Here is a 22,977-nt window from a genome sequence, read left to right on the forward strand (position 1 = left end):
GATTGCTTTCATTTTACTCCTGTGACTCTTTCATATTCTTGCTTGTGCCTGTCCTATTCCCCGTTAACATTACGACCGCGGAATCGTTTGTAATGACCTGTCAAACGCACTCCGGTAATGGCCAAAATGGACTCACTGTCCTCAACGGAATACACTGTCTTTCCGTTTAATCTAGAAAAACGCTAAAGCTTTGTCAGGGATTGTACGCACCTTCACAACACTTACATCACAAGAAAAGAGAAGATAACTTTATTTTGATGGGTGTTTATTTTTTGGGTGGAATAAAAATAAATACAAAATTATGCAGTTGAAATGTTCACAAATTAGATGGGCTGAAATGAAAGCAACTTCCGAAAATGAACACTAGAATTATAGTGATTTTAATGTTTGATCTCCCAAACAATGTAAAGTATGTATAGACGTAATCTAGAGTTGATTTTTAATCCGATGGTATCCTGCTATGCACATACTTGTTGAATTATGCAACAGTAATTAATGAGGCAGTCTAGACAGTGCAGGTAGGGTAGACAGAGGAAGTGTTGTGGTTACAGCCCTGTTCCACCCCTTTATGATAATGTATTCATATATGCAAATACACCTGATGAATTTCTGAAAATTAGCCACATATAAAAAAAATACCTGATACAATAACAAAATGTATATATGAGTACATTCTAAGATGTTTATATTTATTAGATTTTTTTGACCCCTTTTTCTCCTTAATTTCGTGGTATCCAATTGGTAGTAGTTACTGTCTTGTCTCATCTCTGCAACTCCCGTACGGACTCGGGAGAGTCTCGCCAAAATCCCTCAACTCATTATTTGTCAAATCAAATCAAAGTTTATTGGTCGCGTACACAGATTTGCAGATGTTATCGCAGGTGCAGCGAAATGCTTGTGTTTTCTAGCTCCAAAAGTCTAGTATTACCTAGCAATAAAAAAAACAATACACACATACTCCAGAAAATACAAAATAAATAATATATGATGAGCCATGACTAGAATATGGTATACACTGAGTGTACAAAATATTAGGAACACCTTCCTAATATAGAGTCGCAACCCGTTTTGCGCTCAGAACAGCCTCAATTCGTCAGGGCATGGACTACAAGGTGTCGCAAGCGTTCCACAGGGATGCTGGCCCATGTTGACTCCAATACTTCCCACAGTTATGTCAAGTTGGCTGGATGTCCTTTCCATGGTGGACCATTCATGATACACACAAGAAACTGTTGAGTGTGAAAAACCCAGCAGCGTTGCAGTTCTTGACACACTCAAACCGGTGTGCCTGGTATCTACTACCATACCCCATTCAAAGGCATATTTTGTGCCAATTCACCGTCTGAATGGCACACATTCACAATCCATGTCTCAATTGTCTCAAGGCTTAAAAATCTTTCATTAACTTGTCTCCTCCCCTTCATCTACACTGATTGAAGTGGACTTAACAGGTGACATCAATAAGGGATCATAGCTTTCACCTGGATGCACCTGGTCAGTCTATGTCATGGAAAGAGCAGGTGTTCCTAATGTTTTATACATTCAGTGTATTCATACTGTATAAGGTGGCAGCAGTCTCTAAGGTGCAGGGTTGAGTACCGGCTGGAGATAGAAGCTGTTTCAGTCTCTTGGTCCCAGATTTGATGAGCCTGTGCTGTCTCCGCCTTCTAGATGGTAGCTGGATGAACAGGCCGTAGCTCGGGTGGCCGAGGTCCTTGATCATCTTCCTGTGACACCGGGTGCTGTAGATGTCCTGGAGGGCAGGCAGTGTGCCAGCGGTGATGCGTTAGGCTGACCGCACCGCCCTCTGAAGAGCCCTGCGGTTGTGGACGGTGCAATCGCCATACCAGGCGCGCGATACAGCCCGACAGGACGCTCTCAATGGTGCATCTGTAGAAGTTTGTGAGGATTTTAGGGGACAGGCCAAATTTCTTCAGCCTCCTGGGGTTGATAAAGATGCTGTTGCACTTTCTTCACCACTCTGTCTGTGTGAAGGGACCATTTCAGGTTGTCAGTGATGTGCACGCCAAGGAACTTAAAGCTTTTGACCCTGTGGCCCCGTCGATGTGGATGAGGGCATTCTCTCTCTGCTGTCTCCTGTAATCCACGATCAGCTCCTTAGTTTTGTTGGTGTTGAGGGAGAGGTTATTTTCATGGCACCACTCCACCAGGGCTCTCACCTCCTCCCTGTAGCCTGTCTCATCGTTGTTGGTAATCAGGCCTAACACAGCAAACTTGATTGAGTTGTCCCTGCCAGTAAAATATTTGATGTGTTATAATTTAGTCAATATCTGATGGATTATAAAAATTCTAAACGATTGGAGTATCTTTATCCACTGTCTGTTGCAATTGTTTTTAAAACCTTTTAACAATTTCGATGACCATTGTTAATATGTGTGTAGGGGGAAGAGGAAGGGCTGAAGGGGTAATGATACAATGGGTTGGGGGGGGGGCTAGATAATAAATTCACCCTCCAATTGGCCTAGATGGGATGTCACATGGATACAGGTTCTGTCTATCTCTGTGAATGAGCTTACACACTGGCTAAGACCTGCATTCATACCACGGTTTTGTTCTATTGAATGCTTTGCACACGCTGCAGAAACCTTGCAAATAGCCACTTTTCACATTCCCCGGCAGAGCAACAATTGCTCGCTGTCATTTGAAAAGGACCATTAAAAGAATAAAAGGCTTGAGATTAATTAATGGTGTGTGTTAATGTGAGCTGGTTGAGTAAAGTCTCTGGGAGAGAAAGATGGAGCGCGAGAGTGCGAGGGGGATAGAGAGAGGAGGAAGTGAGGATGATAGGAGTCAGATTGACATTCTTCCCCAGTCAGCTCATGCATGGCTAATGCAGGGTTCTGTCTGATTGTTACAGTGGCTTGCTGTTGATGCACAATAAGAGGGAAAAATATTCTCTGAAATTAGGACTCCGTTGCTGCCACCGCGTTTTGTTTCGCCCTGTATTCTATCAGGATGTTATCAGACTCACGCGGGGGGAGAAAGTGGAGAAAATAGAAAGAACGTAAAAGGTTGTCTCGAATTAACTGCGATTCCCCCGGTTTCAGACGTCTGTCTGCCAAAGCCTCTTTGCATACAGATAAGCTGGGGGCCAGTAGGCTCAGTGCTGAAGCAGCTAGCACCAGCCTCACTCAGCCTCAGGATCCTCAACACCGACCGTCAAGGTGTCTCTAAACTATGGTGGTCCTGAAGTGCAAGTGCCAGTGCAAGCACCAAAAAAAGCAGCAGGCACAAAAAGAAAAAAGATTATGCAAAATAGGATTACTATGATTATTAGCAAATTATCTGTCACCGCAACAACCAGAATAAATTGATATTGGCAACCGATTTTTTTCAATCTTGTCTCATCGCCGCAACTCCCCAACTGGCTTGGGAGGTGTCCTCCGAAACATGACAGGCCTGGCTCGCAGTTGGCTTTCCATTTAATCCCAAAGGTCTGCGCTTCTTAACACCTGCCCGCTTAACCCAGAAGCCAGCCACACCAAGATGTCGGAGGAAACCCCATTTAACTGACGACCGTGTTAGTCTGCAGGAGTCCCGACACGCCACAAGGAGTCGCTAGAGCACGAAGTAAAACCCTCCCCTAACCCGGACAACGTTGGGCCAATTGTGCGCCGCCCTATGGGACGGTTGCGATACAGCCCGGGATCGAACCCGGGTCTATAGAGACGCCTCTAGCTCTGTGATGCAGTGCCTTAGACCGCTGCGCCACTCAGGAGGCCCATGCAGAATGGCTTTCTGATTGCAATGGTGGCTTAGGTGTATTAGAAATATGATGCCTTTAAATTTAAATAAAGTTAAATAAAGGTTCAATAAAAAATTATTATTAACCGAGAAAAAGACAAATTCAAGTTCTATTTCTACTTTCCTCAGCAGGACTCTTCATCTATGATTCAGATATTAGCTTTTCGTAACAGGCAATCAGAGATTTCATGGTTTTAGAGTGCTTTTCATCCAACCACAGATTTTCATTATAGAGCTACAGTACTGTTCAGTGAGCTGCAGAGACACCCTGTATACCCAATCCAATCCTTTAGTGACACTTTATTCCAATCACTACTTCAAGAAGAGGACATTTGGACAGATGACAGTGCTTACCTGGAACAGTATCTAAGTGGCTCATTCAGTGGGAAAAGTGGAGTTACTGCAGGGAGTGAGAGAAACGCCAATATTCTGTATGATGTTAGGGTTAAAGCAAATTAGCATCATTTACCTACTGAGTGACCTGATAGGGAGCTACACTACATTACCAAAACATGTGGACACCTGCTCGTCGAACATCTCATTCCAAAATCAAGGGAATAAACATGGAGTTGGTCCCCCCTTTGCTGCTGTAACAGCCTCCACTCTTCTGGGAAGGCTTTCCACTCGATGTTGGAACATTGCTGTGGGGACTTGCTTCCATTCAGCAACAAGAGCATTAGTGAGGTCAGGCACTGATGTTGGGTGATTAGGCCTGGCTCGCAGTTGGCTTTCCATTTAATCCCAAAGGTCTTCGATGGGGTTGAGATCAGGGCTCTGTTCAGGCAAATCAAGTTCTTCCACACCGATCTCGACAAACCATTTCTGCATTGACCTCGCTTTGTGCATGGGGGCATTGTCATGCTGAAACAGGAAAGGGCAATCCCCAAACTGTTGCCACAAGTTGGAAGCACAGAATTGTCTAGATTGTCTAGATGTAATTGTATGCTGTAGCGTTAAGATTAACTTTCACTGGAACTAAGGGGCCGAACCGAACCATGACAAACAGCCCCAGACCATTATTCCTCATCCACCAAACTTTACAGTTGGCACTATGCACTCGTCCAAACTCAGATCTGTCTGTCGGACTGCCTGAAGGTGAAGCTGCTCCAGATTCCAATGGGCGCGAGCTTTACACCATTGGGGCGGCAGGGTAGCCTAGTGGTTAGAGCGTTGGGCTAGTAACCGGAAGGTTGCAAGTTCAAATCTGACAAGGTACAAATCTGTCATTCTGCCCCTGAACAGGCAGTTAACCCACTGTTCCTAGGCCATCATTGAAAATAAGAATTTGTTCTTAACCGACTTGCCTAGTTAAAAAAAGAAAACTAATTCGAGCCGACACTTGGCATTGTGCATGGAAACACATTTCATGAAGCTCCCAACAAACAGTTATTGTGCTGACTTTGCTTCCAGAGGCAGTTTGGAACTCGGTAGTGAGTGTTACAACTGAGGACAGATGATTTTCACTCACTATGTGCTTCAGCACTTGGCGGCCCCTTTCTATGAGCGTGTGTGGCCTACCACTTCATGCTGAGCCGTCGTTTGCTCCTAGATGTTTCTACTTCACAATGGCAGCTCTAGTAAGGCAGAAATGTGACAAATGTACTTTTTGTAATGGTGGCATTCCACGTTGAAAGTCACTGAGCTCTTCAGTAAGGCCATTCTACTGCCAATGTCTGTCTATGGAGATTGCATGGATTTGTGCTCAATTTTATACACCTGTCAGCAACAGGTGTGGCTGAAATAGCTGAAACCACTAATTTGAAGGCATGTCCACATACTTTTGTCCAGTGTATAACCAATTACATTACAGGTTTCTAAGTGTGTTTAGTAGGGGCTAATGAGCGATGTCACTGACCTGTGTCCATTGCCCAGACCTCGGTAAGCCTTCTCCTGGTCCTGCATGCGGTTCAGGCTCTGGGCCACAGACAGGTACTGGTCGTAGTATTTAATGGCCTCCTCAAAGTCTCCTAAGGCTTCGTAACAGTCTCCCAGGTTACCATAGGCCCTGCCCCGGTCCAGTACAGCCTCGTTGCCACTCAGCTGCTGCAAGGTGGCCAACTGCTGCTCCAGGTAGCCTATAGCCTCCTCCATCACCCCTACGTTCATCTTGGTGATGCCCATGTTGCCGTAGACCTGGGCCTCTATGCCCGGGTCCTTCAGTCTGCGGCCCAGCTCTAGCTGCTCCTCGTAGCTCTTGAAGGCCATGGCATACTTCCCCAGGGCCATGTAGACAGCTGCCAGGTGGCCGTGGGCTTTACACTCCCCGGGAACATCGCCTAGCTCCTGGTACACCTCCAGTTCCTGGGTGTGGTAGCCCAAGGACTTGTCGTACTTCTGCACCAGTCTGTAGGTGGCACCCAGGGAAGCGTAGGCACATGCCTCCATCCTGCGCTCCTTCATCTGAAACAAAGCACAGACAGGATTTCAGTGCATCAGCAAATGAGAAACAGCAACAGTATTACATTTTAACAACCCTGCCTTTCAAAATCAATGGAGTGCTTGACTTACTTACAGTATATCATGCTAATCTCTCTTACTGTATGCAGACAAAGTGGAGACCTTTCCTGTGACTATGACTATAATCAGGACCGAGTGAATCTCACCTGGTGAGCCAGGGCTAGCTGCTGCTCATAGAACTGGATAGCTCCGGTCACATCCTTCTTGCAGACAAAGATGTCCCCCAGGTTGCCCAGGGCTCTGAAGCGGGCCTGTGCATTATTAAGAGACTGGGCTAGAGAGAGCAGGTACTTCTGACACTCCTCTGCCTTGGTGAAGTTACCGAGAGCCTTGAAGGCCAGTCCCAGGTTACAGTAGGCCTTGGCCTGGCTCAGCTTGTCATGCAGGTCCTTAGCCAGAGCCAGGTCCTGCTCATAGTACTTGATAGCATCCTGGTAGCTTCCCAGGCAGTAGTGGGCGTAGCCCAGGTTGTGGCAGACTTTCCCCTCACTCTCCATGTCCTGGAGGTCAGGGGACAAGCGGAGGTACTGCTCGTAGTAGGGCACGGCTTGGGGGAACTCTCCCCGGGAGCAGTGGAAGTTCCCCAGGTTGCCGAGGGCGCGAGCCTCACTCTGGACGTCTCGCAGCTCGCGGGCGATATTGAGGTGGTTCTGGTAGTGCTGCAGGGCGCGGTCGTGGGCCCCCAGAGCCTGGTAGGCAACGGCCAGATTACCATGGGTGGAGGCCTGGGAGGCTCGGTCGTTGACCTCCATGGAGATCTGTAGCTCCTGGCGGTGGTAGCGCACAGCCTGGTCAAAGGCCCCCAACGCGTTGTAGGCGTTGCCCATGTTACCGTAGGCCCGGCCCTGAGCAGCATAGTCAGTGAGCTCCTGGGCGATGGAGAGGTGGGTTTTGTGCAGTTTCAGTGCAGTTTCATAGTCTCCTTTCATCTGGTGGATAATGCCTGTGGACAGGGGAGAGGAGAAAGGGAGAGGAAGAGGCAAGATTAATATCCCATTCGCAGGAAAATAGAAGTTCACTTCAAGTGTCTCATCAGACAGCCACATTATGTAGAAAGCAACAGTCATTTGGTAGTTAAAATATGCTTCTGCTGAGCCATCTGTTCCCTGATCAGGGAACACACGTTCCACACAAAATATGGTCATTAAAATGAAGCACAATCACACAGTGTTATAAAGACATCAAAATGTAATCATTAGATTGTCTAAACTGTCTTTGATGATTGTGTCTTGAAAGAATATCAGCAAAACCAACCACTTTTCCGCAGGGACCGAAACAACTGAGGAGAGAGAGAGAGAATGAAAGAGAGAGAAAGAGTGGGCCGAGACGATTGAAAGCTAAGCTAACAACTTCTCAAAACTGAGATGAGTGTGCAAAACCAATGAATAACAGAAAACTTTGTGTATTGATGAGCGTAGGATCTTTTATAAAACAGAGCAGCCATTCATCTAACAGGACTGGATAACTGTGGCTCCCCTGCATTGGCATCAGTGTGGGCTAATGGGCCAGGGAGATAAGAGGAACGAGCCCTAACCAGCCGCACCACTCAGAGGGTACTGGAATGGGGACGGGCCAGCCTTGGCTGGGGTGTGTGGGGAACAGGGAAGTGGGACAGGAGAGGGGGACGTTTGTGGGTTGTGGTGGGAACTTGATGGTGCCACTGGGATTAGCGAGTACCATGTGCGTTTTCTGACTTTTCCCTACCAGAACCTGCCACAGTACTGGCGCATGCAGAGGCTAAATAAACAGACGGTAAACAGCCAACTTAACAAACCCAAAATGACTTGACTACTGGTGCTATAGATGTGGAGCTCATTAGAGTTGTTTGTTCAGTTAAAAGCCTTTCATGGGCCTCCCGAGTGGCGCAGCGGTCTAAGGCATTGCATCGCAGAGCTAGAGGCATCACTACAGACCCGGGTTTGATCCCGGACACTGTCGCAGCCGGTCGCAACCGGGAGATCAATGAGGCGGCACACAATTGGTTCAGCCTCGTCTTACTAGCTAACCTGCCTTACTAGCTAACCTGGACTCAGGGCTAACGTTAGCTAGGTGGCAAAAGTTAGCTAGGCTAAGGGTTAAGGTTAGGGTTGTCTAACATGCTTGCAAAGTTTCTAATTAGCTAAAATGCTGAGATTGGAACACGTAACCTTTGGGTTTCTAGACGTCCGCATTATATGCCTACCCATCCACCCCAATCAACCACCGTACTTTCGTTTGTGCCTTAAGTGACCGTCTGTCTTACGTAACCATACCAAACATAACATATTATACTAATTTGAGTGTCCCAGATTTACATTTACTATGTTACAGCGAGTCTATGAAATCAGGCTGGACGAGGTAACAGGGGCTCTGTTGGTCTGTTGGTCTATAGTTGGCCCACTGGGTTTGCATATTTTGTTTACACAGTATCAGGCTCCTCTGAGGCGTCACTTTTTTAGGCAGACAGATTTCAAGGAATAGAAGAGGAAGCTCAATGCTTTAAACTAAGCTGTGCTAGAAAGCTAACTTTGGGTGTCAGGTGAAGGAAGGGGTGTTTGGTATTTTATTAGGATCCCCATTAGCTGTTGGAAAAGCAGTAGCTACTCTTCCTGGGGTCCACACAGAACATGAAACATAATACAGAATGACATAATACAGAACATCATTAGACAAGAACAGCTCAAGATGTATAAATCCAGGTATCAAGGAAATGGGATTGGATGGCAGCATAAAAAAGAACCTATTCAAAAAATGTAATTGATTTGCCTAGCCCATAGATAGCGGCATAACCCCAATCCATAGATGGGCTCACCTTTGTGATAATTTACCCACAGTTCCCTCACAGAAGGAAAGCCTTCAGATGAGGTGGATCAGTAGTCCAGCTTGATTGTTTCTGTGTATTTCTGTCTCAAGATTAAAGTGCCATAGCCTTACCTGGCGCAGTAACCACCAGGTCAACACCTGAAGGAATGAACATGCTAAGCATACTACAGACAAAACAAACAAGAGACAGTATAATTCTTTGTACAGATTGCCAGAAGGAATACAATATGGATAAGTAACATACTGTATAAAGAATTGATAAACTGTTACTAACACTTTTATAATGACAAATGGTAGGAAGAATAGGCTTTGTCATTGCATGTCCTAAAGTTACAGTAGACTGACATTGGCACCTCACATATCAAGGACAGAGCCCAGGCCGTAGCCCCACCCCCACCCCAGCCCACCAAACCCCCAGCCCCACCCCCACCCCACCTCAGCCCACCCCACCCCAGCCCACAACACCCCAGCCCCACACCAGGCCAGCCCACCCCATCAAAGCCCCACACCAGGCCAGCCCACACCACGCCACCCCATCCCAGTGAGTTTGGCGCTGGAGCTACACCTGGAGCCGGAAGAGATGAGGACCTAAGACTATGCCGGGGGCCACACAAGGGGTCAGAAAACAATCTCTGTCTCCGCCAAATTGTAAGAGGATTACAAGAACCCCTGGGTCCCTGTTTGATAATAAATAACAGCATGTTTTGGGCCTCAGGTGGTAAATGATGGGGGAATGATGGTGATTGGCTGGACAGCTGGATAAGAAAGGGGTAGTGGTAGATGATACACTGATTTCAAATGACCCCATCAAAAAATTCTAAGAGAGAGGAGGGATTGACTCCTGTGGACCCCTGTTATGGCCATGCAATTCACTCAGACCGCACAATAAGGTTTGTTATGTTGCATACAGTACATAAACTAAACCCCAGAGCTTATATGAGTCTGCAGCTCCATCATTTCCATCTGCACAGTGAGCACAATGACTGTGAAAAAGAGGGATCAAACAACAAGCAAAATATCCCTCACTCGCCACATACACACCTACTTTATCCCATTCACTACCCCGTATCAAAAGACATTAAAAGGCGGGCGATGCGTTGTCACTTTGCATTACACAGGCGCACAGTGTGAGAGGGAAATGCTGCAGTGATGACTTTGAGGGATGGTGTCTTGTTCTTACTAAATCACTGTGTCATTCTGTGCTGTGTGTGGAGGTCCACAGCACTGTGGAGCTGTCTGCTAGCTGCCTCTCTGCTGCTCTGCTCTGCCCAGCTAAGAGGATTTCAGCAACAATGGAGTCTCTGCCACTGTGCCGGGGTGATACCAGGGGTAGAAGAAAGATGGCCAATCACCAAGCAGCCATCGGCCCTGCCCTAGAATCCAAACTCTAGCCTACCCTCCATTCATATTTCAGTTAGCCCAACACTGTGTCAACACAAGGACCTGAAGAATGAATAAAAAACAACATTTTCAATTGTTATGTACAAATTAATGGTCTAGAAAATTGCAGGACCAATTTAAAGTGGTTAGAGTGTAAAAAAGCAGATGCATAATTGCTTTCTAGACATTAACACTGAGTGCTGTGTGTGTTGAGACCTGTGGGGGGCGGTAGAGAGCTGAGGCAGAGAAGGCAGGCAAGGTACTGAGTGGGGTGGGGTGGGGTGGAGTGGGGGTCTGGGTTTAGGCTTAGGTACCAAATCCTCACTCACAAACACAGACATCTCCCACGGCCTGACAGACACGCTGAGAGAGACAGGAAGGTGGAAGATAAAAAGAAAGGGGGATGGATAGATGGATGTGTGCTGAGTGGGATGCCTGCCAACACAAGCACACACAGACAGGCCGCTGCACCCCTCCACGCCTCTGCCTGCCTGCAGGCCCAGCTGGGCTGGCTTCCTCTCCGCTCTCTCCAGCTGACCCGTCATTATCCTTCAGGACTGTTACACCTAACCCTGCTTAACCACAGCGAAACCTCTGTTACTTCCGTTTTGTGAAGACTTCAAATTCCATGTTGAAGCTGTGGATGGGCTAAGGAAAAAATAATGCTGTTTCTGTGTTGTTTGAGTTAATAGTGACATGGTGAATGGATTCAAAAATAAACACATACAGCACAAACGCTATACGTGGAAGGTGGGAATGTGGGAGAATGTTGGAGCAGGCTTCCAGTCCAGTATTTGGCATTGTCTTCTGCCATGAGACTAGGCTGAAGGGGGCCATGGAGAGGGGGAACTAACTGCTGCTTTTCCATGAACATGACAGTGGGCCAAGCAGCACAGATCTGCTACACTAGGAACTCTCCAGAAGAGGAGGAGGAGAATGGCATCCAATGTAACAATGTAATCACTTCAACCCCCCCCCCCCCCCCCCCCCCCCCTCCGTACACAGTACAGTAACTAGATTTTCCATTCCTGTCTGTGTGCCCTGAACCAGGAGCATAGCAGGATATATGTACCTGTGGAACATTAACAGCACGGCCCTGTTGGCACTAATGATCCTGAAGAAAAAGCTTGAGATGTCACCTCAACAGGATAAATGCACATTTTATGTTTGGTTTCCCTCACTACCTGTCTCCTTCCCTATGCATTATTCCATTCACTCTGCCTGTTCCATTAGGCTGGATAAATTCCTCTGTAAATCCAGCCGCTGCCCTCCTGCTCCTGCCTTCTCCCCTCCCTCCTTTTAAAAACACTAGGCTGTTTCCAACGACAACCAACCTGAGATCCCTCCCTCCCTGACTGCCTCAGTCTGCTGTCTGCTCCAGACCACATGGCTGTGTTCCTGTGTGAGCCATATAGCCAAACCCTGCAGGACTCCACAGAAGACTTTTCATGTTGGGCTTAGGGAGAGTATACTAGGAAAGGCCTAAAGCCATTTCAACTCAGTTTCTCTCTCTCTCTCCCCCTGAATCTCTCCTGCCCCAGTGAGTAGTACGCCCAGAACAGTGTTCTTTATAGCTCTGTTTTGTTGGACTCTGCCCACTGGGCACAGACGTCAATTCAATGTCTATTCCACATTGGTTCAATGTAATTTCATTGAAATGATGTGGAAACAACGTTGATTCAACCAGTGTGTGCCCAGTGGGTGTGCTGTTGTTTTGTTATGTTTCCTGTTTGATTTAGCTTTGTCTCAGCATTAAGAGGTCCTCTGGGAACCAGGGTGAAAACAAGGAAAGTGATAGCTTAATTAAAACTGTTACCTCCGGCTCTGTTAACTGATGGAGTCGCCATTTCTAATGACTTTTTTAGATGAAAAAAACAAAACAATGAGTAGTGGGTTAGAAAAAGAAAGAGAGGAGGGAGAGAGGAGAGGGAGAGAATAGAGAGAGAGAGAAGAGAGGGAGAGAAGGGTAAAAAATAGCTTCCAAACAAACTTATTAAAAATCTCTTTGAAGTGAATTGCAGGAGAAAATATTGCAATTTAGATTCTGTTTCATGAATAACAGAAATGTAGTGGGCTTGATTACCAACAACGACGAGACAGCCTACAGGGAGGAGTTGAGGGCACTCAGTGTGGTGTCAGGAAAATAACCTCTCATTCAACGTCAACAAAACAAAGGAGATGACCGTGGACATCAGGAAACAGCAGAGGGAGCACCACCCTATCTACATCGAATGGACAGTAGTGGAGAAGGTGGAAAGTTATTCGGCGTACACATCACAGACAAACTGAAATGATCCATCCACACAGACAGGAGGCTGAAGAAATCTGACAAACTTTTACAGGTGCACAATTGAGAGCATCCTGTCGGGTTGTATCACCGCCTGGTACGGCAACTGCACCGCCCTCAACCGCAAGGCTCTCAAGAGAGTGGTGCAGTCTGCACAACGCATCACAGGGGGCAAACTACCTGCCCTCCAGGACACCTACAGCACCCGATGTCACAGGAAGGCCAAAAAGATCATCAAAGACAACACCCGAGCCACTGCCTGTTCACCCCGCTACCATCCAGAAGGTGAGGTCAGTACAGGTGCATCAAAGATAGAAGCTGTTTTTCAGTCTCTCAGTTCTATCTCAAGGCCATCAGACTGTTAAACAGCAATCACTAACTCAGAGAGGCTGCTGCCTACATAGACTCACTAGTCACTTTAAACAATGCCACTTTAATAATGTTTACATATCTTACATTACTCATCTCATATGTATATACTGTATCCTATACCATCTATTGTATCTTGCCAATGCCACTCGGTCATCCCTCATCCATATATTTATATGTATATATTCTCATTCACCCCATTAGATTTGTGTGTATTAGGTAGTTGTTGGGGAATTGTTAGATTACTTGTTAGATATTACGGAACTAGCAGCCCAAGCATTTCGCTACACTCGCATTAACATCTGCCAACCATGTGTATGTGACCAATACAATTTGATTTGATTTTGATGTTGATTTGAAATGTGAGTTAAATGCAAAAGCCATAACTCCAGTCCTCCCTGAGATAAATAACGCTGACTAGGGGGTAAGTTAGCCAGTTACTGACTAATAAATAGAGTCTGGAAAGCATCATTTTCTCTTTTATCTCTTTTATAGGTCAGCGTGCACTGAGCCAAGGCTCCTGTCACCACTGGGCCTCAGTCAGCCAAACCACCTCAGTAATAAAGCATGTTACAGTCGCTGTGCTGAGCAGAGCTAGCTGGCTACATGTTACAGACGCTGTGCTGAGCAGAGCTAGCTGGCTACATGCTACAGTCGCTGTGCTGAGCAGAGCTAGCTGGCTACATGTTACAGACGCTGTGCTGAGCAGAGCCAGCTGGCTACATGCTACAGTCGCTGTGCTGAGCAGAGCTAGCTGGCTACATGTTACAGTCGCTGTGCTGAGCAGAGCTAGCTGGCTAAATGCTACAGTCGCTGTGCTGAGCAGAGCTAGCTGGCTAAATGCTACAGTCGCTGTGCTGAGCAGAGCTAGATGGCTACATGTTACAGTCGCTGTGCTGAGCAGAGCTAGCTGACTACATGTTACAGTCGCTGTGCTGAGCAGAGCTAGCTGGCTACATGTTACAGTCGCTGTGCTGAGCAGAGCTAGCTGGCTACATGTTACAGTCGCTGTGCTGAGCAGAGCTAGCTGACTACATGTTACAGTCGCTGTGCTGAGCAGAGCTAGCTGGCTACATGTTACAGTCGCTGTGCTGAGCAGTGCTAGCTGGCTACATGTTACAGTCGCGGTGCTGAGCAGAGCTAGCTGGCTACATGTTACAATCGCTGTGCTGAGCAGTGCTAGCTGGCTACATGTTACAGTCGCTGTGCTGAGCAGAGCTAGCTGGCTACATGTTACAGTCTCTGTGCTGAGCAGAGCTAGCTGACTACATGTTACAGTCGCTGTGCTGAGCAGTGCTAGCTGGCTACATGTTACCTCTAAGCCATGACAGGTGCCGCTCCACCCTCCCCACATCAACATAGATCATCAGAGAAGAGCTGAGGGCTGAATAAAAGATCTGGGGGAAAAAATACTTTCTTTCTTCATGTTCTCCACCCCTCGCTACACCACACTGCTATTCTTCTCCTCTCTTACGCTTGTTAATCTTACACTTGATCATGTCTTCTCGTTTTCTGTGCAACATGTTTTATCTCTGCATGGTGGTGCTTCAAAGCAAGAGGATTGTACAGTAAGCTACAGTATGTCAAGTTGGCTAGAGTATGTGGGGGGAATGACAAGGCAACAACAACATTCCCCCCACCACCATCACCACAAACAACAACACTGGAATCAGAGAAAGTATGTCTTTTTTTAACCACTTAATTCTCTGTTATCTACATTATTCAGCTCTTGGAAAATCAGCTATTAAAGGTAATTAAGCGATTCATCAAGTCATTATCAATTACTTGGAGCCTCACAGCCTCAGAATACAATCACTAGGGGTGAGGGGGAAAGAGAGAGTTAGAGGCACTGTCAGGTAGAGCGAAGGAGAGGGGAATGGAGAAACAAGAGGTAGAGACATCAACACAATCCCCTAACACTCCGCTGGGCCTCCCTCCCAGCCATCGCCATGAAGCACTGCAGCTTGTCCTTGGCAGTACGGAGCAACAGGCCCACTCTCCTCCTCCTCCTCCTATCCATTGTGCTCTGGTTTTGTCACCAGCTGTGGGTTTTTGACAGTACATCAAATACACTGTAATTATTGTGTCATGGAATTTGAAGTATTGTTGCTGCTGATGTAACGTCTGCTTCCAACTCACACTCTCAAACACATAGATCCCCTGAACGCAGCTCACTCTCCAGCCCACTTTCCAGCTCACACTCTCAAACACATAGATCCCCTGAACGCAGCTCACTCTCCAGCCCACTTTCCAACTCACACTCTCAAACACATAGATCCCCTGAACGCAGCTCACTCTCCAGACCACTTTCCAGCTCACACTCTCAAACACATAGATCCCCTGAACGCAGCTCACTCTCCAGCCCACTTTCCAACTCACACTCTCAAACACATAGATCCCCTGAACGCAGCTCACTCTCCAGCCCACTTTCCAGCTCACACTCTCAAACACATAGATCCCCTGAACGCAGCTCACTCTCCAGCCCACTTTCCAGCTCACACTCTCAAACACGTAGATCCCCTGAACGCAGCTCACTCTCCAGCCCACTTTCCAACTCACACTCTCAAACACATAGATCCCCTGAACGCAGCTCACTCTCCAGCCCACTTTCCAACTCACACTCTCAAACACATAGAACCCCTGAACGCAGCTCACTCTCCAGCCCACTTTCCAACTCACACTCTCAAACACATAGATCCCCTGAACGCAGCTCACTCTCCAGCCCACTTTCCAACTCACACTCTCAAACACGTAGATCCCCTGAACGCAGCTCACTCTCCAGCCCACTTTCCAGCTCACACTCTCAAACACATAAATCCCCTGAACGCAGCTCACTCTCCAGCCCACTTTCCAACTCACACTCTCAAACACATAGATCCCCTGAACGCAGCTCACTCTCCAGCCCACTTTCCAACTCACACTCTCAAACACATAGATCCCCTGAACGCAGCTCACTCTCCAGCCCACTTTCCAACTCACACTCTCAAACACATAGATCCCCTGAACGCAGCTCACTCTCCAGCCCACTTTCCAACTCACACTCTCAAACACATAGATCCCCTGAACGCAGCTCACTCTCCAGACCACTTTCCAGCTCACACTCTCAAACACGTAGATCCCCTGAACGCAGCTCACTCTCCAGCCCACTTTCCAGCTCACACTCTCAAACACGTAGATCCCCTGAACGCAGCTCACTCTCCAGCCCACTTTCCAACTCACACTCTCAAACACATAGATCCCCTGAACGCAGCTCACTCTCCAGCCCACTTTCCAGCTCACACTCTCAAACACGTAGATCCCCTGAACGCAGCTCACTCTCCAGCCCACTTTCCAGCTCACACTCTCAAACACGTAGATCCCCTGAACGCAGCTCACTCTCCAGCCCACTTTCCAACTCACACTCTCAAACACGTAGATCCCCTGAACGCAGCTCACTCTCCAGCCCACTTTCCAGCTCACACTCTCAAACACGTAGATCCCCTGAACGCAGCTCACTCTCCAGCCCACTTTCCAGCTCACACTCTCAAACACGTAGATCCCCTGAACGCAGCTCACTCTCCAGCCCACTTTCCAGCTCACACTCTCAAACACTTAGATCCCCTGAACGCAGCTCACTCTCCAGCCCACTTTCCAACTCACACTCTCAAACACGTAGATCCCCTGAACGCAGCTCACTCTCCAGCCCACTTTCCAGCTCACACTCTCAAACACGTAGATCCCCTGAACGCAGCTCACTCTCCAGCCCACTTTCCAGCTCACACTCTCAAACACGTAGATCCCCTGAACGCAGCTCACTCTCCAGCCCACTTTCCAACTCACACTCTCAAACACATAGATCCCCTGAACGCAGCTCACTCTCCAGACCACTTTCCAGCTCACACTCTCAAACACATAGATCCCCTGAACGCAGCTCACTCTCCAGCCCACTTTCCAACTCACACTCTCAAACACATAGATCCCCTGAACGCAGCTCACTCTCCAGCCCACTTTCCAGCTCACACTCTCAAACACATAGATCCCCTGAACGCAGCTCACTCTCCAGCCCACTTTCCAGCTCACACTCTCAAACACGTAGATCCCCTGAACGCAGCTCACTCTCCAGCCCACTTTCCAACTCACACTCTCAAACACATAGATCCCCTGAACGCAGCTCACTCTCCAGCCCACTTTCCAACTCACACTCTCAAACACATAGATCCCCTGAACGCAGCTCACTCTCCAGCCCACTTTCCAACTCACACTCTCAAACACGTAGATCCCCTGAACGCAGCTCACTCTCCAGCCCACTTTCCAGCTCACACTCTCAAACACATAAATCCCCTGAACGCAGCTCACTCTCCAGCCCACTTTCCAACTCACACTCTCAAACACATAGATCCCCTGAACGCAGCTCACTCTCCAGCCCACTTTCCAACTCACACTCTCAAACACATAGATCCCCTGAACGCAGCTCACTCTCCAGCCCACTTTCCAACTCACACTCTCAAACACATAGATCCCCTGAACGCAGCTCACTCTCCAGCCCACTTTCCAACTCACACTCTCAAACACATAGATCCCCTGAACGCAGCTCACTCTCCAGACCACTTTCCAGCTCACACTCTCAAACACGTAGATCCCCTGAACGCAGCTCACTCTCCAGCCCACTTTCCAGCTCACACTCTCAAACACGTAGATCCCCTGAACGCAGCTCACTCTCCAGCCCACTTTCCAACTCACACTCTCAAACACATAGATCCCCTGAACGCAGCTCACTCTCCAGCCCACTTTCCAGCTCACACTCTCAAACACGTAGATCCCCTGAACGCAGCTCACTCTCCAGCCCACTTTCCAGCTCACACTCTCAAACACGTAGATCCCCTGAACGCAGCTCACTCTCCAGCCCACTTTCCAACTCACACTCTCAAACACGTAGATCCCCTGAACGCAGCTCACTCTCCAGCCCACTTTCCAGCTCACACTCTCAAACACGTAGATCCCCTGAACGCAGCTCACTCTCCAGCCCACTTTCCAGCTCACACTCTCAAACACGTAGATCCCCTGAACGCAGCTCACTCTCCAGCCCACTTTCCAGCTCACACTCTCAAACACTTAGATCCCCTGAACGCAGCTCACTCTCCAGCCCACTTTCCAACTCACACTCTCAAACACGTAGATCCCCTGAACGCAGCTCACTCTCCAGCCCACTTTCCAGCTCACACTCTCAAACACGTAGATCCCCTGAACGCAGCTCACTCTCCAGCCCACTTTCCAGCTCACACTCTCAAACACGTAGATCCCCTGAACGCAGCTCACTCTCCAGCCCACTTTCCAACTCACACTCTCAAACACGTAGATCCCCTGAACGCAGCTCACTCTCCAGCCCACTTTCCAGCTCACACTCTCAAACACGTAGATCCCCTGAACGCAGCTCACTCTCCAGCCCACTTTCCAACTCACACTCTCAAACACGTAGATCCCCTGAATGCAGCTCACTCTCCAGCCCACTTTCCAACTCACACTCAAACACGTAGATCCCCTGAACGCAGCTCACTCTCCAGCTCACACTCTCAAAACACATAGATCCCCTGAACGCAGCTCACTTTCCAGATCTCAATCACCTGAATTCTGATCACCTGTTCCGACACCTATATGTCATTATAACACACTATTTAGTTCAGTTCTTCACACCCCATCATTGTGATGTATTGTTTGTTTTGTGACACAGTTCTATATTTGGAGCGCTGGTTTCCCCCGTAATTTACTCCTCCCGTGTATGATAGCTTTTGCCTGCCTCACTAACGATGCCTTTTACCTATTCCCTGCCTGTACTTTAGCCTATCGAATTTCCTGTTGTCAACCTATTGCCTGATCTCCCGGACAACCCTGCCTGTACTGTTGCCTTTTTGGACCCCCTGTGTATGACCTTCTACCAGCCCCTGGACCCAGCTACCTGCCACCTCCTGTGGTCCTTTACAATAAACACCTGCTGCGTTCTGCGCTTGAAACCAGCCCTCTGTCTCACATCGTGTTCATTACAGATGTATTCTTGCTGTTACTGGTGGGACTAAACTTTACTCGCTAGCGGCCCTGTTTACGACCACGAGTAATCAGGACACCTTTCTGAATATTCAGAGATGGAACCAACCACTGGTTGGGTGTGTCGTGACGTTGTATTAGTTAATGTGACGACTGTTGTTCATCGAATGATTAAAGTTTCTAATTGCGTGATTAACTGAATCAAGCAGTTATTAACTCATTAACCTGGGGCACCATGGGAAAACTAGTTTTTATTGAGTTTCTATTTCCCAAATGAACTCAAAGAATATCAGAATATCGATTTTACAACAGCCGCTAATTAACCAGTCACCTCTACAATCTCGTTCTGAACGTCGTATAGCCCGTGACTCTGCACGGACCCGGGTCTCACCAATGAGTTCAGACCACACCAATCTTAGTTGAATATTTATTTACTAAAAAGCTAAAATTATGATAAAAGATACACATAGACAAAACACATTATAGGCTATTGATTAGAACTTAATATAAGAAGCCAACACACTATGGCGCGTGTTATCCACAAAGGGGATTTCAAAAGAGAGAGAAAAAAGAAAGTACACAAGAGAAATATACATTTGGGTGAATTTGTCAGCTATGCTATTCTAACCCTAGCCTTGCCCCAAACTGCCGCTCTTATGGGTCAGAATATAATGATGTAATTACGTGGGGATGATCTCTGAGGATTCTCTGCGTGGACCGTTCAGCTGTTCGATGACGCACTACTCCGGCGCACCTCTCCGTTCGTCCTCCCGATGTCAGTGTCCTTTTTGGCTTAGGAGTCTGTTTCCTCACCCTTTGCTCTGGAAGTGGTCTTCTGAGGACAGACAGCTCTGTAGCTCAGAGCTCACAGCATAGGAATGAAACCCTTTAGATACCACGATTCGATGGGAGATGGAGGCTAGGTGGTTCGACTTGAATTCCCCCGCTTAGACACAGCTACTCATCCGTAGCTTGGGTAGAAAATAATTTCTTTGTCCTCAAACTTGCGTTGCGTTCTGGGTTTGTTGACTTTTTAGACCTTGCTGCAGCTGGGGTCACGTAGTCTTGTCGTAAATTCTATACTCACAGGTTTTATACCCTTGGGTCAGAAGTGGGCGTAACCGCCTTTAGGGCAATTCTCTGGGCGTACCAAGTTAATGAGGCAAGGTCTAGATTTTATTCAAATCCAATTTTAGACAACTAACTTAACATTTTATTTTCCCCAAAACATTCTCTTTGATTTGGATATTTTCCATACAACATACAATGTATAAACATCAAACATATACTAGGAAAACTCTTCACATTACAATGTTTTCGTAATAACGTCATCTATTAACCTTTAATAACAAAACAAAAATGACATACATTTTCATATTCCATCTATCGTCATCAACACCATTGTGGCTGACGGAAACCATTGTTCCAAAGTCCCTTTATTTCATGTTAAATTAATGTTCTGAGGCTGGTTCTCCATAGTAACAGGACAAAGGAATTTGTCTGTGGCCTGAGATTTACCAGGGGCGTGAGGTGTCATAAAACCCCCCACATCTTCAGACCCCTAGATCTCTCCTCCTCTGTTGGGGTTGAGAGATAATCTGTAGGGTTGTGGTCTCCTGTAACCAGACCTGGTCAGGACAGTCATGACAGGTGTTATGCTGGTCTTGTTCCCTATTTCCACGCTCTCTCTTCTGAGGATAACTATTACATCTCTTAGTTGTCCATTAGATTCAGCTTTACAACTGTCTTGATGGCTGTCGTAAGCCATGCCACCAACCTACTACATATTGTCTTGATGGCTGTCGTAAGCCATGCCACCAACCTACTACATGTTGTCTTGATGGCTGTCGTAAGCCATGCCACCAACCTACTACATGTTGTCTTGATGGCTGTCGTAAGCCATGCCACCAACCTACTACATGTTGTCTTGATGGCTGTCGTAAGCCATGCCACCAACCTACTACATGTTGTCTTGATGGCTGTCGTAAGCCATGCCACCAACCTACTACATGTTGTCTTGATGGCTGTCGTAAGCCATGCCACCAACCTACTACATGTTGTCTTGATGGCTGTCGTAAGCCATGCCACCAACCTACTACATGTTGTCTTGATGGCTGTCGTAAGCCATGCCACCAACCTACTACATATTGTCTTGATGGCTGTCGTAAGCCATGCCACCAACCTACTACATGTTGTCTTGATGGCTGTCGTAAGCGATGCCACCAACCTACTACATATTGTCTTGATGGCTGTCGTAAGCCATGCCACCAACCTACTACATGTTGTCTTGATGGCTGTCGTAAGCGATGCCACCAACCTACTACATGTTGTCTTGATGGCTGTCGTAAGCCATGCCACCAACCTACTACATGTTGTCTTGATGGCTGTCGTAAGCCATGCCACCAACCTACTACATATTGTAATGGCCGGACTCAAATACAACTGAATGTGCTATGTCGTAGACCTCTCCTTAGAGCTGTGACGATAAACCGAAAATGATCGACATCGACATTGACCATGCCTATCAGTTATCGCAGGCCTTTTTCTGATATCGTTCATTAGGACAAGTTGCCTATACTGGAGAAATGTGAAGTTTGAAATGAAACAAGTTTGCTAATATGGGTGATTGTTAATAGGACAATTTGATGGCTACAACCATCAAACTAGTAGGAGTAGTTTAAAGGATAAAAAAAACTGGTGCACATTAATGTTATATATGTATTGTTATCACATAAATTCAGGCAATTTATCTCTATATGGATTGTTGTCCATATGGCCCAGCTCTCCCTCTGCTGGTGTTGAATAACCATAGAGCTACGTATGCTTTCTCATTATGTTAGCCCTGCATTGTAAAGGTTGCATTGCTAATCATTTTATTTCTGCAGGTTTTGATCGTCAGATGACTAGGGCTTTGAAAAGGGGACAATAATTACATTTGAGCTCCAATCAAAAGGCCTGATCTTATAGACTTAACCCCCCCCCCCCCCCCCCCCCCCCCGTCTGTCTTTTCTACTTATCTATATTTGAATTATCTACGGCACTAGGATTCATTTGCTAGATTTGATTAAGTCCTTGCCAGTGGGGGGGGGGGAGCAGAACAGAACGGAACAGAACAGCGTGGGTATTAATGTGCAGAGAGTTCCCATGAAAGATGTAAAGGGGTTTTATGGGCTTCTTTTCTCCTGTGACAGTGTGATAGTTATATGTTAGTGTTCCATCACTCTAGCACATCCCAGCCAGTGATAACTCAGTCACCGAGGCTGTCTGTCTCCTCTGCTCTGCTCTGGGCCCATGCAGAGACTCCTGTCCTGACCAATCACATCACAGCTCCCTGACCAGGCAGAGGTATCGTGTATCACGCAACACTGCAGTAAATCTACGTAACAGTAGTAGACCTGAACCTGGACTGGAGTTATAGCAACACATTTAGCTGACTACTGTTTTTCAATGGCCTTTGTTCTCACACCAGTCACTATGTAGGGCTCCATTTTAAACAACATTTAAACACTTAAAACAAGGTTGTGATAAAGAACATCCAATAAAAAAATTGACAGCAAGAGCTAGGTCAGGTAACTATCAGTAAATATGAATGTGGATATACCCAGAGACAGGTAAACAGGTACTAGTGATATAGTAGTACCTGGAACCCACAATAAGCAGAGACAGGTAAACAGGTACTATTGATATGGTAGTACCTGGAACCCACAACAAGCAGAGACAGGTAAACAGGTACTATTGATATGGTAGTACCTGGAACCAACAACAAGCAGAGACAGGTAAACAGGTACTAGTGATATAGTAGTACCTGGAACCCACAATAAGCAGAGACAGGTAAACAGGTACTATTGATATGGTAGTACCTGGAACCCACAACAAGCAGAGACAGGTAAACAGGTACT

General features: G+C 47.1%; 1 protein-coding gene across 1 annotated transcript in view; it reads right to left on the reverse strand.

Moving 5' to 3' along the window:
* The window catches only part of LOC110526490 (tetratricopeptide repeat protein 28), a 317,670-nt gene that overhangs the window by 27,575 nt on the left and 267,118 nt on the right, over positions 1 to 22,977 (reverse strand). Inside the window, 2 exon segments of the mRNA XM_036979789.2 lie at positions 5,621 to 6,165; positions 6,369 to 7,165. Of these exon segments, the coding sequence (XP_036835684.2) occupies positions 5,621 to 6,165; positions 6,369 to 7,165 (1,342 nt within the window).

Source organism: Oncorhynchus mykiss, chromosome 6 (genome assembly GCF_057628025.1).
Source record: "Oncorhynchus mykiss isolate SJ-2025 chromosome 6, ASM5762802v1, whole genome shotgun sequence".
In the NCBI taxonomy this organism is placed as follows: domain Eukaryota; kingdom Metazoa; phylum Chordata; class Actinopteri; order Salmoniformes; family Salmonidae; genus Oncorhynchus; species Oncorhynchus mykiss.